Source organism: Euleptes europaea, chromosome 9 (assembly GCF_029931775.1).
Source record: "Euleptes europaea isolate rEulEur1 chromosome 9, rEulEur1.hap1, whole genome shotgun sequence".
NCBI classification, from domain to species: Eukaryota; Metazoa; Chordata; class Lepidosauria; order Squamata; family Sphaerodactylidae; genus Euleptes; species Euleptes europaea.
The window spans coordinates 44,666,302-44,685,376 of record NC_079320.1 but is presented as its reverse complement, the minus strand read 5'-3'; the positions used below and the strand labels follow the sequence as shown (position 1 = coordinate 44,685,376).

Genomic DNA, 19,075 nt, shown 5'->3' with positions numbered 1-19,075 from the left:
GCAACACGTTCTGTCATTCCTCAAAAGTGCAAAATTAGGACAGGTTAAAATACATCACAAATAAATACCCAGTGTTTTACAGCTATCACACATCTCTTTGACCAAAATAGTACTTAAATTATAAAAAGAAAAATATAGCTTAGAGGCAGGATTTTTTTTTCAAAGTCTGACTTAAAAATGTAATTAACTTTTATAACATCACTTAAAAATTTCCTGGACTATCTCTGTCTTCAGTTTATCAATAGAAGTATACAAACATGTTCTACAAAGCGTGTTAAGGATTGCATAGAAATTTTTCTGCTGTGTACAAATCTTACTAAAATAAGGCTTGAGTGGTAGATCATTATCTAGTATTTTAAGAGAATGCAGAGAAATGGCGGGGGGGGGGAATTCCATGCGGTCTGCACTCAATGGCCATTTACTCATTCCGTTAAACTTCAAAAGGATTCAACAGCTGAATGCTACAGACTCGTCCACAGCATAAGGCAACATGGTATGTATTCAGGACAGCACCTGCTTTCAGCAAGTCATATGTTTATATACGTCAAATTCATTTTGATTCGACTGGCAAAGCTGAATTTAAGGGAAGGACTGTTATCTTCCTCCTTAAATAAAACCAAAAGAGTAATTGCATAAAAATCCTATTGGATTTGTCATGCTGGTTCTTATTGGTATTCTCTTATCTCTTCTTGGGTAACCAAGTCTATTAAATAGAACCCTGTAGCTGGCTGTACAACTGAGCCTTTTTAACTCACCCCAAAGCGACTACAATAGAGTTTAATGAGGGAGACTGAGGCAAATAAAATCAAGGGTTGGAATAAGGTACCACAAAAAGTAGCTTAACGACTACCATAAAGCTGACTTTGCACAGTGAGAAATAAGGCCCAAAACAAAGATGTAACAATTTCTCTCCGATCAAGTATTATCAGGAATATAAAGTAGAATTTGCTGTTAGAAGTCGTTCAGTGTTTAAAAAAAATCAAAAATTAAAAGTCTCATAAAATAAACTAATAGTAATCCTCAAAATCACCAAATACTTTGCAACACAGGATTGAATGTTCCTGCGCAAGAGCAGCCAGTTCCTTGAGAAACTCCGGGAAGAGTGCAGCTGCCAGGATGGCATTCCTGACGGGCGAAGGGATGCTGGGCAAAGCAGCTCCTCTTTTTGCCTTACTTCCTAAGAAAGGCTGCAGGATGGCTTGAGACGCCTCTGAAAGATTCCTTCCTTTCCCCATGATGTTGGTGTGTTGAGCATGGTCTGAAAACAAAAGGAGAAAAACATCAGTTTTGAGGTGGTTTAAGCAACTCTACAGAGGCCTGAATGAGGTGTAGTACTGCTCCACAGGCAAACAACGTTTCACCACCGTTTCTCTCTCTCTCTCTCTCTCTCTCTCTCTCTCTCTCTCTCTCTCTTTTTTACTACAGATTTGTCCTCTTCTCCACTTTTCAAAGGTTTCTGGTACAGAGGCAGCCTAGAGCTATGAACAATAATTACTACCATACAGTCAGTGTTTAAGATGGTTTTACAGTTCTTACAGCCCATTCCTGAGATTTCTGCAGCCAGGGACAGCGTGACCAAGGCGCCGCCGCAGAGCCTCCAAAGCCGTTTCCCAGCTGCCAAAATGTCGAAAAAAGCCTTCTAGAGGTTTTTTGTTTTTGAAATGGGGCTTTTCGCCCCATTGAAAACAGTGAGGGTTCACCTGCTAAAAAACAGGTGCAGCCTCGCTTTTCGTCCCGGTGGCATACCCAGGGCGAAAGGGGACAGGAGGCTGCCTACAGGCAGCTCCACCCCCCCCCCCATGCCTGGCATGCCGGCACGCCCCCTGGAACGCTGGCACGGGCCTTTACACTGGTGGGATGCCGACGGAACACCCAGCCGGTGTCCCTGGGTGGCGCTGCCATGGCAAAACCAGGAGACCAGTGTCCGGGGCTCTCCGTACCATCCTGTATGGTGTAAGTGGCACGGCCAGGCCACTTACGCCAGCATGGCCCCTCTCTGGCCTCCTGAGGACTTTCATCCTCAGAGGTCAGGAAGATGCTGTTAATGTCTTTCGTCACCGCCACAACTACCACATGGACTTAGTTCTCTGTTGAAAAAACAACAATACAAATGACCTAAAGCTGAAAGTTACTGACTTACTCAACACTACCAAGTGATTTTGAAGCTGAACGGGTATTTAAAATTGAAGTGTCATTGGCCTAGCATCTCACAAACTAGCTCTTAATTCTGGCTTTAAGTATTGTGAACGTGCCAGTGTGTAGAGATTTCAAAGCACTAGCCCTCCAGTCACAATACTAGTACTACATAAAGGGAGTATTTTTAGTTTCCAACTGATACATTTGCATTTGCAATTGTTGTACATACAATATACCCTAACTACTATCAGTAAAACCTGAAAGACCTTTGTTGAGTGTCATGAACCAGAGTACTGTCAATGTTTTTGGCTTCTAGTTTATGTATAGAGCTCACTCATTTACTGTACACATTTACTTGTAGGGGGGGAAAGTGTAGTTGTCTTATTTGAACGCTGTATAATAATTCTGTGCAGAGTTCAAATAGTCTTATATGTTCTATTACCAAAGGCCCATTTCTACTTTATATTCCATAATTGACATAATGATGCATGTTGATGGACAGCTGGCTGCAGGCACTGCAGTTTGATGGCTGGCACTGTGAGCTGACTGAGAGCCAAAGCTGCAGTTAGCCAGACATTCATTTATTCTGTAAGCAAGAGTCCTCAAAGGTTGTGAAAATGGGTGGGGGTGGGGAGAGAGAAACAGCACGGGCAGACTGCTTCAGGGTCCTCACAGTAATCAATGTGTAAGATTCCGGCAATCAGGACTTTAAAATGAAAAAAAAATGAAAGGAAAACTTAAAAATACGCACACCCACACCACCAATGACTGCTCCGTGAACAGATAGGTACTGGGACTTAATTACATAGCATGAAAAAGGATCTTGATGCTTAGGAAGGCAGGAATCTGCTTACCACATTTTGTTGGAAGACTTAAATTCCTTTTATTGTGTTGGACTATTTGCAACTATCGTGTTCTGCCTTATAGAAATGGTCTAAGAAGAGGGCCAGTGTAGTGTGTTAAAATTTCTTTTTTTTTTCATACTCCTTCATTTATGGCTTACTTATTTCACTGATCCGTACTGGAAGTTTCTACATGATAGTTATTTGGATTTTGTTTATATTCCGCTTGACTTACTATGAATGTAAATATTCTTTAAAATAAAATATTGGTTTTTTTAAAAAAAGGATTTTGAAGCTAGATGAAGTTAAGTTGAGAATACAGTGATGAATTAGAATATAAAATGGCCTCACTGCTCCAGGCAAACTGCTTTTAAAATTGAAGGGAATTTCAAAAAGCAGAGTATGATCATAGAATCATAGAGTTGGAAGGGACCAGCAGGGTCATCCAGTCAAACCCCCTGCATAATGCAGGAAATTCACAACTACCTCCCCCCCCCACACCCAATGACCCCTACTCCATGCCCAGAAGATGGCCAAGATGCCCTCTCCCTCATCATCTGCTTAAGGTCATAGAATCTGTGGAAAAGAATATTACAAGGCTCACAGCTTACTGCAAAAACATATATTGAATAGTGAAAAGGTGAATGTGTTAACATACATCAAAGGAAACTTATCAAAAACTAAGGTAGACCAAGTATAGCAAACAAAGTAGCCAAGGGCTACGAAGGTTACAAAAAGCTACTATAAACAAAGATTTGTAAACAGTCTCATAAGACTCCAATAAAGTTCATGTACAATAGATTCCCACGGGGGGCGGGAAGGCTGACAGACGCGAGGAGGAGTTGGAACACCGTCCGGATGCTTTGCGTTTTCACTGCCGCTCAGGCAGCTTCATCTGCTCTCCGTTAAACAGGAGACAAAGCTCCTACAAATAATAATAATAAATATTGTCGAAGGCTTTCACGGTCAGAGTTCATTGGTTCTTGTAGGTTATCCGGGCTGTGTAACCGTGGTCTTGGAATTTTCTTTCCTGACATTTCGCCAGCAGCTGTGGCAGGCATCTTCAGAGTAGTAACACTGAAGGACAGTGTCTCTCAGTGTCAAGTGTGTTAGAAGAGTCAGAGAGGGGTTGGGTTTGAGCTGAGTACTATCCTGCAGACGTAATGTGCTAATCATTGTCCTGTAAGTATCAAGATAATGTACTAATGAGAGTGTGGTATGTTAATATGGAAGCATTGTATCCTGAAATGATCTGGTAATGTGTGAAATCCAAAGCTAATCTGCATGGCTATTGTTGACTGTAGCCTTTGTTAGTCTGGAGGTTTTTCAGGGCAGGAAGCCAAGCCTTATTCATTCTTAAACTCTCTTCTTTTCTGTTAAAGTTGTGCTGATGTTATGAATTTCAATGGCTTCTCTGTGCAATCTGACAAAATAGTTGGTAGAATTGTCCAGTCTTTCAGTGTCTTGGAATAAGACCCTGTGTCCTGTTTGTGTCAGTCCATGTTCAGCCACTGCTGATTTCTCAGGTTGGCCAAGTCTGCAGTATCTTTCATGTTCTTTTATCCTTGTTTGTATGCTGCGTTTTGTGGTCCCGAAGTAAACTTCTCCACAGCTGCAAGGTATACGATATACTCCTGCAGAGGTGAGGGGGTCTCTTTTGTCTTTTGCTGATCATAGCATTTGTTGTATTTTCTTGATGGGTTTAAACACTGTTTGTAGGTTATGTTTTTTCAAAAGTTTCTCCGTGCAGCAAAATCAAAGATCGCGCCAACACAGGTTTGAGAAGACGCGGGGATGACGCAATTTTTTTGGCCAAATCCGAAACAGTCATGAAAAATCAAAAATTAGCAGCGCAGTAAAACAGACGTGAAATCGCCACAAACCTCAGTGAAAACCCCCCCATTGTAATCAGATCCATCCTTTCTAAACTGATACCAGCTGGGAATGAGTTGTAAAGTATTTTAAATCCACACATACACGGCTAATACAAGATGCTATCATGAACCTAAGCAGTTCTTTGAATCCTGGTCATTGTATGTTAGCTTTCAAAAACAAAACCCACAGGACCGAGATATAGTATCCTCTGGGATATGGTGTACAGGATTACGGGTAAGCTTACCTATCCAGTTAGCAAACAGGAGATACTGGCAGTTTCAGCAACAGCTTTCTTTACTGCTTCACTCAGACTTGGAACTATAACCTACACACATAGAACTAGAACTAACTGAGGCCCCTCCCACATAGGCTTTGTATGGGGGGACAGAAACTAGTTTGAGGGCTCATGTAAAGCCATACACACATGTACACATCACAAGAGATGCTCCACAACAGCCAAGGTTTTTTCCAACTGTGATTTTATGAACCAGCTTCCTGAATCCTTTGTTACTTGGTAAGCGTCATATTTACCACATACATCTTTAAGAAGCTAATAATACAAACATTTGTGCATGCTTCCGAATATTAGAAAATGTCAGTGTACAAATTAGAAATGAAGAAAAACAACCTCGGGGGTAAGTATCCACTACTTCTCACATTACGGAATACCATCTAACTAAATCAAGCAGAAAGGGAAGGGGTTTCATCCAAATAATAAATAGTCTTTTTAAAATGTTCCACTGCTAAGTAATTAGTCACTATGGTTACTGTTCTCATCAGATTCTGTACATTCCCCATTATACCTGAACATAGTGTCTAATTAAAAACTGTACTCAGAACAGCCATACAATAATAATACGTGGATACAGCAATTCTAGCAAAACAACAATGAGGACATTTGGGTGCTGCAATTTTATTTTACAAACAGAAAACATACAGACTGCAATCCAAAGGAATGCATATGCAGCATTTTTCTTAGATAATACTTACCACCTGCCCAGACAGAACATCCAAACTACTAAGCTCCTTTCCAGGTGATCTGGTAATCAAAGATGTATTGTATCTCTTAACAGAAGATCAATCTAGCTAACAGCCAACTGACCTGTTCTTCATAAAAAAATCCTCTTCCGAAAACTGTCTACCAACGAAGTTGCGGTAGTGATCACATCCCATGTGAAATACTACTTCCTTTTGTTTAACCTCAACTACTACCAATGAATTTAATTACACGCCCCATGTTCTATCACCATTTTTAACACTCTCAAAATCTGAATATTTAGAATCTCTCTCAGCAATGCATGTAACCTGAATAAAGCTTTCTATCAATTTATCCGAACAAAAATTACATAAGACAGAAGTACAATAATAAGAGAAGAACTAAATGGGGAAACAATAATATGCAAACAACAAAAATAATTTTTTTCAGAGGGTGGCTATGATGGATACCTCTATTTTAATTTCTTACCTCAATCACGTTCCCTCCAGAGACTCATGTCTCTTGTTGTTTTTCTGACCTACACTTAGGACGATGAGAAATCTGCCAAAAACCCTTTATTTCTTTAAATCAGAATATGGCACAAGATAGGCTGAATAAGAACAAAATTGTGTATTTTTTTTTCTTTTGAGGAAAAGGTAAAGTCAGATTGTCAGGGAGGTAACACAAAAACAGGAATGAAAATAATTATATACAACAGATATTTTGTATTCAAACTGTAGCTGATAAATTTCACAGACAGGTGCTTGTTACTTTTGAAATTAGGGTGGATAAAAATAAATGTTTTTTTTTTAAATCGGGTTTTTTGTTTAAATCAGATTTAAAAAAAAATAAAATTCTTTTTGAGGAAAAATCTACCTAAAGATAGTTTTAATAGTTTTTTTTATTTAAGATACATTATGGTCCAAAGGTTATTCATCTTGAAATAAGGATTCGTTTTTAATTATGTAGCATGAGGCTGTATATTCATGCAATGTTTAAATTTTGGGGTAAATGAATTCCATTAATCCATTTACAATGTCATGCACTTCCAGAAGTTTCTGTAAGATTATTTTGGACAATTTTCTATCACAGATGCTTGGTTTTGCAGTTCTCAAAACTGTAAATTTGTGTCTGCAGAGATAACTTGCCTCTTCTTCACAGCAAAAAAATGTTATAAAAATAGACATACAGAGTTGAGAAAAAGACCTTAATCCCATTTTTCCTTTGCAAATCTATATACACAGAATCAGCCCCTTACATTTTAAGTGCTATGTCTCAAGAAGTTCAATTACTAGAAGACTGGAGTGGAATAAATCTGCAGGAGGAGCTAAGTGTGAGGAGGGAGGGGCAAGCAGTAAAAATGCAAGTGAAACCTTTTGAGCAGAATACTCCACAAGTCTTGGGATCTTTGTTTGTATAGCCTATGGTTTATCATATTATTCTCTCCCTGGAGGAGAAAATCTATAATGGCAGCAGGCTGTAAAAGAGACCCAGTTTGAGAATATTTTAATGAAGTTTCTCTCCCTATGGGTAAGGCTGGCAAGTGTGCAAAACACAAACAATGTGACAAAGAAATGCAAGGCATGGTGGCCCCAATGAAACTAGAAATAGATCATAATTACTACAAGATGAACTATCTATGTATTTCTAATAGTATAACCAAATCAGTAATACTTTGATACTTTTTGCAGGACAATGATTCAGCTCAAACCCAACCCCTTTCTGACTATATATTACTCTTCCTACACACTTGACACTGAGAGACACTGTCCTTCAGTATTACTCCTCTGAAGATGCCTGCCACAGCTGCTGGTGAAACATCAGGAAAGAAAATACCAAGACCACAGTCACACAGCCCGGATAACCTACAAGAACCAACAAATCAGTAATCTTGACATAACTGTAAAACTAATCTGAAAAGTTGTTTTTCTAAAAATGAAACCTTTATTTGGTTGTAAATATTAAGATTATACCAGCAAGAATGAGTCTTTATGTAGAAAACCTTGATTTAAATCTAGACTTACTGTCTAGTTATTTAAATAGTGAGTTAAATCAATTTGATTTAAATCAAATCCACCCTGCTTAGCAATCACTGCCTAGTTGAACTGACATGAGCTTCTTTGAAACAATATTTCTAAAGTTGGTGGAGGCAGGAAAAAATATACAATACAGTTTTATTCCTTAAAACTCTTTAAGGATCACCCCTTTACTTTAGAGCTATTTCCCTTAGGGAAGGACACTCAATTCACTTCCCACACTTCCTTCTTGATCCTACACACAACTCTGTTCCTCACACTCCAGCTGCCAGCTTCTCACTATCAACTCTGGCCATTAATGCATGGCCTTAAAAAAAATTCTCCCTCCTCTGTAAAGTGCCTTTTATTTAGGCATTCAAAAAATTGAAAGCATAGACTGATAAGGAGAACTGGCGGGGAGAGAGAGACATGGGGTCTGATATGCCTCTGCGGGCAGAGGCAGGAAGGAACCGCCATCCTCTGCCTTCCTCCAGTGGAGGCGAGGGGGAAACTAGCAGCGGGGAGGTGGGAGGAGGCAGCAGCGAATGGCATAAGGAGCCGCCATTGCTCTGTCTTCTCCGGAGGAGGTGAGGGGGAAGCTGGCAGCAGGGAGGTAGGAGGAGGCGCCATCACTCTGCCTTCTCTGGAGGAGTGGGGGAAGCCGGCGGTGGGGAAAGGGGAGAGAGAGGCCAGGGTAGGGTGACCAAACTGCTGCTGCAGCTGCCAGAGACAGGCAGTCTCCTGGTGCGGACCAGGTGCGAAAACGCATGGGGGAACTCCTTCCTCTGTTGCGCACCTTCCATTTAAGTCACAACAACAGGGATACAGCGGAAGGCAGAGGATCGAATTCGCATGTGGGCAAAATGTGTGTGTTTGGACCTCGCCAATTCGCTACATTCCCGGGGAGGATAGAGGGACAAAGTGGCCATGCGTTAATGGCCTCTGTCAGCTTCTCTCTGTCAACTTCTCACTGTCAACTTCCAACAGTGTCTATCTGTCACTCTCCAACTGTCATATCCCAACTGCCAACTGTAGAATTCTCTGTTGTTGTTTTTCCTTTTTGAACCTTCTGTCACTCAAGATTCCATTGCCAGGACAACACCTCAGTATTCAGCTGTCTGTCACAGTACCCGTGTTGGTCTACAATGGAACCGCCATATTCAAGTCCAGTAGCACCTTAGAGACCAACAAGACATTCAGGGTATAAGCTTTTGAGAGTCAAAGCGCCCGTTGTCAGGTACCAGTTTGACGAAGGGAGCTTTTACTCTCAAAAGCTCATAATCTGAAAATCTTGTTGGTCTTCCAGGTGCTACTGGACTTGACTCTAACGAAAACAATGTGGTTGGAAGGCCAGAAACGCATAAAATAGCCGCACTGTCTTACACGCAAAGCAATATCTGGTCCAGTGAAACAAATTTGTAACAATAGTTTCTTACACTATAAACAGATGATCTAGAAAGGCCCTTAAAAGGTGCAAATTTGGTATGCAAGCTGTTTTAAAGAGCCCTGCCACTCATTCACATACACAATATTTTCTGCAAAATTTACCTTTCTCTAATGCAGAAATGTTGCTGTAATGCAAAACGACACAAAACTGAGCAGGAAATTTAAAAATTAACTATGGAGTCTGTGGCGGCAGCAGTTGAAGGGGAACTGCAGAAAATGTAGGTGCTCTTTCACCCCCCTGTATCATGGACACTATGTACTTTTTAGATTGCTTGTTTGCATTTCACTTGCTACATGTAAAAGTTGCCTCTGGCTAACACACAGAACTGGTGTGGCAAATTTTATTTCTCAGCAGCAAGATAAGAAGGCAGCTGCAGCATTAAAAGCTGTTCCATACGATGGCTTCATGCATCCCCACCCCTAGACTTCTATGGCTAGACTTATTTTTAAACACAGCCTGTTCCACTTGAGGGCACATTCATGAGATGCTGAGCATGCTCTTCTCTCACAACAATTGTACAAACTATAATGCCTTTTCCTATTAGATTCACATAAGCGAATGTCTGAAAAGGCTCTCCCCAAAATTTATCTAAAGGGAACCGTATACATTACATGGTCATGCTAAAAATACATCAACTTGTAGACATGTGTCACTAGTTACCATTCTTTTATTCCTGCAAACAGCACTGCTATACATGCAGGAGTTTTAGATTACAATTTTAAACACACAAACACTTTTGAAGAGCACTTTTAAGGAAGTCTATCATTGACCTAAAAGCTTATCAGTTTGGTCAAGTTCTTGACTTGGATATAAATCAAACACAGGTGCTCCACATAAATGCACCTTTCCCAACTCCTTTTCCTGATGCAGCCCCCATTTTGTCTGAAAAGCATCTTCTGAGGTTTGAATGGAATGCCATGGGATGTGACACAATTTTTATTTACTTCATTCACACCTCACCCTTCTCACCAATAGGGACCCAGAGCAACTTGCATTGTTCTTCTTTCTTCCATTTTATCCTCACAACAACCTATGAGATAGGTTAGGCGAACAGTGTGTGATTGGGCCAAAGTCATCCAGTGAATTTCCAAAGTAGAGTGGGGATTTCAACCAAGGTCTCCCAGATCCTAGTCCAACATTCTAACCACTGACTCCCACTAGTACACTGGGTTGCTGCAGTAAGGGCAGAATAATAATATCCTTTGTACAAATGAAAATGTCCTTGTGCAGGTCTGGATGGTGCATTGGATCCAGCAGAGAAATCTCTGATGAAAAGGGTAAGCAAGTTGCACTGATTCCCCCTCCTGCTGCAGGCCTCTAACTCACCTTCTGTGATTATCCTGAGCCTCTCAGGGCTCTCTCACACAAACACATATAAACACATAAACACATGAAGCTGCCTTATACTGAATAAGACCCTTGGTCCATCAAAGTCAGTATTGTCTACTCAGACCAGCAGCTGCTCTCCAGAGTCTCAGGTAGAGGTCTTTCACATCACCTACTTGCCTGGTCCCTTTAACTGGAGATGCCAAGGATTGAACCTGGGACCTTCTGCATGCCAAGCAGATGCTCTACCACTGAGCCACGGCCCATCCCTGATGCTTTAAAGCACTTTAACCTGCTTTGGCTTCTGAAGCCAAATGGACTTTAAAAGTTTCACACAGAGAGCCAGCGTGGTGTAGTGGTTAAGAGCGGTGGTTTGGAGCGGTGTAGTCTGATCTGGAGAACTCCTCCTCCACATGAATGGCGGAGGCTAATCTGGTGAACTGGATTTGTTTCCCCACTCCTATACATGAAGCCAGCTGGGTGACTTTGGGCAAGTCATGCTCTCTCAGCCCCACCTACCTCACAGGGTGTCTGTTGTGGGGAGGGGAAGGGAAGGTGATTGTAAGCCAGTTTGATTCTGCCTTAAGTGGTAGAGAAAGTCAGCATATAAAAACCAATTCTTCTTCTTAATGGTAAATCGCTGTCCTCCTATAGTTAGTGAAGACTTAACTGGGATGCTTTGAAACCTGCTTTATTCTAAGGTATTTTTTCATTATGCTGATGAGTTACAGCAGACTGTCAATTGAAAGGTCTGTTGCTTTTTTAAATGAATCATCTCCCTTTCTCTCAGCTTTTTTTTATTTTGGCCATTCTGAGACAATGATACGTGGGCTAATCGACGACTAATGTTCTTCCGGTAAGAGCAGATGCCTGATAGAAGTGTTAAGGGTGTCCATAGACCTGTCAAATTTGTCTTGCGGTCTGTCTCCTGAGAAGGAAACGATTGTGTCTTCAAATGACAAGCCGAATGGGGTGAGTGGAGCTACTGTGGAAAGAAATGGAAACCTTTTAGCTTTTAGCAAGGGGGAAAAGGTATGTGGTGCAGGAAACTGTGTTGCAGTCTGAAACAGTGATTTACAGCAACTTAGAAAATGGATTCAAATGAGGGAAAAGGTTATGGTATGAAAGGGAACTTAAATACAAATGTAGAATCTGAAGACTGTCCATGCTCCAGGCCACTTGAGATTTCCCTTGGCAGCACGGAGATAGTCTTTGAAAGCTGCTTCATCTGACCTTTGAGAGATGGCAGCCACAGCCTATAGGAGCTTCCTAGCTACCTCTCTGGACCACAGCCTTGTCCTACCCCCTCATCCCACAGTAAGATGTCAGTGTTTAGAAGTACAGGTCCTCACCATGAGGTGAGGGATAAACTTATTTGTACACAACGTGGAAAGAAATTAGAGCCATGAACAGACAAGACAAACCATCTACAAACCTGAGAAAAGCCCAGGTTTGCAGAAAAATATGAAAAAGACACATTGAGGGGTTAAAACCCTCCAAAATACTGGAAGTAGCTCCTGTACCTTTACAAAACAAATGCCCTATACAGTGACCTAGCGGCCACCACAACATATCCAGCCTTCAAGTCTTGGTTTCCGTCAGTAAAAGGCAACGAAAGGAAATGGCTTTGACTTTCCGGGATCCTAATTTTGCCCTCTGTCTGCCAGCTCCAATGGAGCTGAACCTGGTTCTCAGTCACTTTCCAGCTATTCTGCAAAATAAATAAATATTCTTTTTATCCTATACAAATTTCAGACATATGTGTGGAAGTTGGGGTAGGGTTTACAATGTATTTAATCCCAATAACCTTAGGTCTTCCTTTAACAATTAAGTATATCTAAAAAAGTGCTTCAATTTTATTTATCTAAGTTTATTTTTAACAGTTAGTAATACTTGTTTTCTATCCTACTTTAAGAACAATAGTTACTTGCCTTTGGTCAATGACTCTAATGGAATAACAGACATGTCCACTCGTAAAAGCAGGTGTTGCTGTGCTTGTATGAGAAGGTGGGGAAAATCTTTTTCAATGGAAGCAAACTGCTCGATTTTATTTTTCACAGATGCCAGCACCTACCAAAACAACAGCAGCAATAAATCTTCATATTGACATTTTAGTTACATACAGAATTATCCGTATATAATGTCAGTTGCTCTCAAAAATCACATTACAAATGGTTACAATGCCAAGTTCTGTACAACAGCATTATTATCAATCTATCAATTTTAAAGGCATTCTGCTTCAACTCTGTGGCACCCGAAGAAACAAGTCAAAATAAAATATTAATGTCACTTCTTTAAAAGGGGAGAGGTCTTATCTGCTTCATTCTAATGCAGATTTTTAAAAGTGGAAATGCATAAGAAGGTCTCCAAGGTTCTCATACAGCATCTCTGGAGATACTGCAGAGTCTGGCCTTTAAAGTGCTCGTTGTTGGTGAGGTGGAGAAAAACAAATTAAAGATGAACCAAACTGCAATCATCCTTTCCATTGAAATTTGGACTGTTTGTTCTTTAGGAAAAATATCTGTACAGTGATGGTAATATATTAATAATTACAGAGGGACAGCCATCCCAGTATATTGTATGTGTAAAGGGCCATCCAGCCAACTCATGGCGACCCCGCAAAGGGGCTTTCAAGGCAAGTGAGAAGCAGAGGTGGTTTGCCATTGTCCTCTAAAGAGTCTTTCTTAGTGGCCTCCCTTTCAAATACTGACCCTGCTTAGCTTCCAAGATCTGACGAGACTGGGCCATATTATGCCACCTTCCCTCCTGTTAGTCTATTGTACCAGCATAAAACAGAAGTCCATTTAAAGACTAACAATATTTATTCCCGCATCAGATTTTGTGAACCAGAGCTCAGCTCTGACTCATGAAAGTTCATGCGTATGTTGTTAATCTTTAAGGTGCCATGGGACTTCCATTATGTTGCTATATTAATAAGCAGTTATAACCAATGATGACACAGTATTAACTTAGAACCTCGTCACGATTTGTACCTGGTATAGCGATCGCACACTAGGCTGAAATACCATGTTGGTATTGAGCAGAAAAGAACGGAGGAGGGGTTGTGGGTAACTAGCCAGATGAGTAATAATTCCAATGAGAAGCAAATTGACATGCAAGGAGTTCTCCAACATGTTCTCCAACTTTGATAGCACCACACTTATGAAAGGTCCTGCAGATTTAAGCAAAAAACTCAAAATTAATTTTTAAGGCAACAGAAGATTGGGAAATTTTAGGAGAATAAGTGTTTAGAAGTACAGGTCCTCACCATGAGGTGAGGGATAAACTTATTTGTACACAACGTGGAAAGAAATTAGAGCCATGAACAGACAAGACAAACCATCTACAAACCTGAGAAAAGCCCAGGTTTGCAGAAAAATATGAAAAAGACACATTGAGGGGTTAAAACCCTCCAAAATACTGGAAGTAGCTCCTGTACCTTTACAAAACAAATGCCCTATACAGTGACCTAGCGGCCACCACAACATATCCAGCCTTCAAGTCTTGGTTTCTGTCAGTAAAAGGCAACGAAAGTGGGTGGGGCCCTTGCCAGGTCTGTTTTGACCTTTGAGTGGGGACTCATTGGGGCCAGGCCCATCAGCACCTACTGGCAGGCCCAGCTGCTATCTACTATTCAACAGCAGCCACTGCACAAAAGCCAGTATGGTGTACTGGTTAGAGTTTCACGCCAGGATCTGGGACACCCAGGTTCAAATCTCCACTCTCCAATTGAAGAGTTGACCTTGAGCCAATCACACTCCTAAACTAACTTACCTCACTGAGGTGTTATGAGGATAAAATGGAGAACAGGAGAACTGTAATCTGCTTTGGGACCCCACTGAGAAAGGTGGGTTACAACTGAAGTAAATAAAAAATAAATATAGCTGAAGATGGTAAATAAAAGGCAAGCTAGCTGCTGGTTAGAAAGGATAAAAGGAAGCATAGAAAGGGGAGAGAACATGGAAGTTACCAAGAGGAGGAAATGAGGGGAGGGATACGGAGAAAATGAGGTGCCCCAGCAAGTTTTTGCAGGTCCCTCACTTATTTCAGTCAAATCTCATGTCTGTTTTTGGAATGAAAACATCCTTGGACACCCTAATAGATTACCTTTGCTGGGAAAGACAAATAAATGCTTCCCATTAATTCTCCAAGACCTCTCACTAACCAAGATATCCTTGTGGATGGGTTGGCAGGGAGCACATAATTGGAGCACACTTTGCTGGTCCCACCCCTATCTTGTTGATGAGAACCAGAAGGCTGTGATAGAATATCTGTGAACAGACCCAATTCATTTACATTGTGGTTCCCCATGGCTTTATTATGTTCTCAGAGCTATATTTATTTATTGTATTTATTTATTAAATTTCTATACCACCCTCCCCCGCCAAAGCAGGCTTATGGCAGTTCTCAATGTAATATAAATACAAATACAAAATATCTTCATAAAATCAGATATAAATATCATATATATCATATTGTAATCTCAATAAAACCAAAGACAAAATGTCATCCCTGACCTACAATTTATCCCCACACTAAAATATAAATAGGGCAAACAACCCTTATTCAATAAAACTGGGGAACAAAAATATACCATGCCCAAGTGATAATAATAGTGGTGATCTGGTATGGAGTCCAGCAAGCATACACTTGGGATACAAGTAGCTCAGAATTCCTTCATGGCACTTTAAACCTAGAAAGCATATTAGCTATTATTGGGACCTGTTAATTTCTGCTATTCAAAGTATACATCCCTTAAGAAACTCCCATACAAGCATTTTACTTGTCTTACTGGACTATCCTTTCCACATAATATGGTGACAGTCTACTGAAAATAAAACAGACTTCAGAAAAAGTATGTGGATAGTTCGTTAAAAAGTCATGAAAATGCTATAGGAAATATGCATAGTTTCTGTTGGAAAAGGGTTCTCCAAAGCATGGTTAGTGAACTGTTTCTAAACACTTAAATCAGGATATATACAAATGGCCCTGTCATCTCCAAGCTTGATTAAAGCACCTTGTTAGATGAAGAAGCTCAGGTGACAAGCAGAGGTTTACAAGCTTTGCAAAAGGAATAGCAGAGACTAATTAGATCAAAATTAATGATGTTATACAAAACTCACTGCAGATGCACCTACATAAAACTAATTGGGGTCCTATTCATAATAAAAGTTTTATTTGTCACATTACATTCCCATTATTGAAATGCTGATTATGTTCTTGTTGCCGGATAAATGGGTTGGGGCTTGTACCGCATAAATTATTAGAAGAAACGGATGCTATTTTTTCAAACAAAACATCAGTGCCATATAAAACGATCAGCTGATGTCAACATTTACTTGATGGGAAAAATTCTTAACAAGGAAAAAAGGTTTCAATGCTATAATTCTCTGGAAAAGGAATAATCAACGAAATCCTCCAGTTTATTGTGACTTTCTGCAATACAAAAAACCAATTCTCAATAAAGTTTTCTTATTAAACTAGTCATTTTTCTTGCTGATTGGGCAATTTGTCCTTACAAACAGCTGAGGGGAAATTTCTTTCTAGACCAAATTAAGAAATTTGAAGACAACAAATTCACTCCATTGAATCATGAAGTTTAACAGATAGATGGAGGTGTTGGAGATCTCTACAAACTTTTATTTTTTTTACTCTGTACTTTTTAGTATCTGGATGATTTCTTTGCTGTTGATACTGTTTGGATCCTTACAAGACCAAAGAAATACTGATGTAACAATTTTAAACTCAAATAATACAAAAGAAAGGTTTTCTTCAATTTCCTTTGATATTATGAGTACATAGTTGAAAGGTTTCATCCGGCGCATTACAAAACTATTGTTGTTCTGTGAATTGTGAATACTCATAACAAATAATTCCAGAGCTAAGGCACCCAGAATTTAAAAAACAGCAAGTATGCAAAGATCTGACAAAATTGTGCAGGGAACATAATCCATCTTTTTTGTAGTCCGAAAATGCCCAATACAGAATATCCTACTACATGTCTACAATATTAGTAAATTGGATACTGAAATCAGACAGAAGGAAACAATGCAATGGGGCTAGAAAACATTTTACATTTGAAAGCCAAATACCTGGACGTGCAATTAAATGGGGCAGATGCACAGAATGGCAAGAGCTGCCATCTAGTGATGAAAAGTTGGAAGCAAAGAGTAACTTGAGTATGAATACTTGGAACTTTTATTTTTCAAGAAATACTCACCTTTTTTCATTTGCCTGATGGAACTAGAAATAAAATAATTTGCCATATCTCCCTTTTAGCAGCACTTGCTTTAACAGGTCAATTACCCCTTCTTTCAAATATGTAGTAACATCTTCTGGAAAGGTATTGCTATGGAAGATGTTCTTTACAGGTAACACAAATTGCAAGTTACTGAAATGGGCAAAGCTGACTTGAAATCCAAATCACTTAAGCATACTGCAAGATTTTATACTGATACTTGGCAGTATCCTGACATGCTGGTAGAAGGTACACAGTTTTTCCTGTGTCCTACTACATCGCAGCAGCTCTCTCTGACCCCCCAAGAGATATCACTCCCAGGGTAATGGGATCAGTGCAGTGGAACAGTTGTGAGGAGCAACTGGACTGAGAAGCAACAAAGGGAATAAACTGCCCTGCCCTTTCAGTGGAGCTGGATGTTACAGAACAGGAAGGAGGAGCAATTTGAACTCCTTTTCTCTCCTCACTCCAGTACCCCCAACCTATGTGTAGCTGTTCCTCCATATGGGTCCCACAACCAATCCCTTCATGGGTCAAAAAGAGCCACAGCAATGAAAAAGGAACATAGGAGAGCTACACCATCTGCATGTTGAGTGGTAAGATACGACCCACTAAATATCTTCATTGTGCTTAATATGGTTTTATGTATTCCTTTTCCTTATTGATATGTATCTTTTCTCCTCTCAGATTATTATTTAATGGACTTAGAAAATTCCACCTGTAAATGGGACATTCTGGATCCTTGCAGGGTTGCTGGTCCATACATCTTTTGATCCAAAGGGTGAAGGCATACTTTCTGTTGATGGAGTGTCAACTGAAAAATTTTCAAAGTCCTCCTCCTCTTCCACTGGAGAGATAGCATCGGGCATAAGCGATTTAAGTTCCACTAAGCCTGTAGAGTTAGTATCCAGTTCTTTAATGATATTATCACACTGGGAGATAAAATCCTCATTCTCTGGGCTCAGCAGCTTTATGTTAGCGTTGTCATCTGCTTCTTGAGAAGACACCTTGAGTTCCAAGTCTGGTTGCTGGTTTATTTCAACAATGCTCCCGAATACTTGTTCTGCCATTGCTTCTTGAGTTAAACTGGAATTTTTCGTATTGTGCTTTTCCAAGTTAGCATCTGGCTGAGGATTTTTAAGAGGACCATTGGTAAGGAGCTGCTTTTGATTACTTGTTGTTTGAGATTCTGACACTGTAGTGATTAAAGCTTCCTTCTTTAAGCTGTCTGCTTCCTGAGCATCCTTTTCAGCACACAACCTATACACCATGACATCATCCTGAAAGTCGGAGTCTTCTATATATGACCCTTTGATCAACATAATTGCATTCTTCTTCATTTCCTGAATATGCTTTGGTGGCTCTGCAGGAGGTTGTCTGTTTACATTCCCTAAATCGTCATCATGCTGGGGAGAGCTAGTATCAGATCCAGGAGAAATCCCTGTATCATAGCTATCATCCCACTCCAGCTCCATCTTTTCTCCCAGTGGGGCCAGCTGAGAAGAGCTACGATTACTATGAGTTCTATGATAGAGTCTTAAAATGGGCTGCTGTATGTTTTTACCATCTTCTTCAACCAGAGTTTGGATAAAGGTGTGTGGATCAGGGGTTTCACCATCATATGGAGCAGACCAAACCTGGCAGTCTTTCATGCAGTGGAGTACAAGGATCTGAGCATCCCAAAGATACTGCAAGTAACTGATATCTACACTTTGACCATATTCCACAATGCATGTGGAGTCTGTAATACTTCTGCTAGATGACTCCTCAGTGGAACCTGAAACAGAGTGGCAGAATAATCACCATTATGAAGTGTAAAAGTAACGCAACATTTTAAGAGTTGACTCAGGTCCACTGGTTTATCACTGGTTAATGGCTTAATTGATATTGCCAATCAATGGAAAGAAACATTTATTAAACAATAGCTGGCCCTTTGAATGAACTGAGAAAAGGTTATAATAAGCTTCTAGTCTCCTTAGGCTGTGACAAACTGTAATTGCTAATGTAGTAGATATTGCTTGATTCCATTCACATTTTACTATCATTATGAGGGATCTGATGTTTTTCATGTATTGCAGTTTTGTACTTATGCCGATAAATGCTATTTTTATTTTTCATATATTCACACATACGCAAAAAATCAGATGTTCTGTACTTATACCAATGGTTATCAAATTGGGAGTTAGGATCCTGAAGGAGCATACAGGTTTACTTAATCCT

General features: G+C 40.1%; 1 protein-coding gene across 1 annotated transcript in view; it reads right to left on the bottom strand.

The window, feature by feature from the left end:
- Positions 1 to 1,007: 1,007 nt before the first annotated feature.
- Positions 1,008 to 19,075, bottom strand: part of FHIP1A (FHF complex subunit HOOK interacting protein 1A) — a 50,750-nt gene continuing 32,682 nt past the window's right edge. Inside the window, exons 8-11 of the mRNA XM_056855878.1 lie at positions 17,574 to 18,632; positions 13,611 to 13,789; positions 12,549 to 12,687; positions 1,008 to 1,258 (exon numbers count right to left, since the gene is read on the bottom strand). Of these exons, the coding sequence (XP_056711856.1) occupies positions 1,008 to 1,258; positions 12,549 to 12,687; positions 13,611 to 13,789; positions 17,574 to 18,632 (1,628 nt within the window). The remainder of the gene's footprint in view (positions 1,259 to 12,548; positions 12,688 to 13,610; positions 13,790 to 17,573; positions 18,633 to 19,075) is intronic.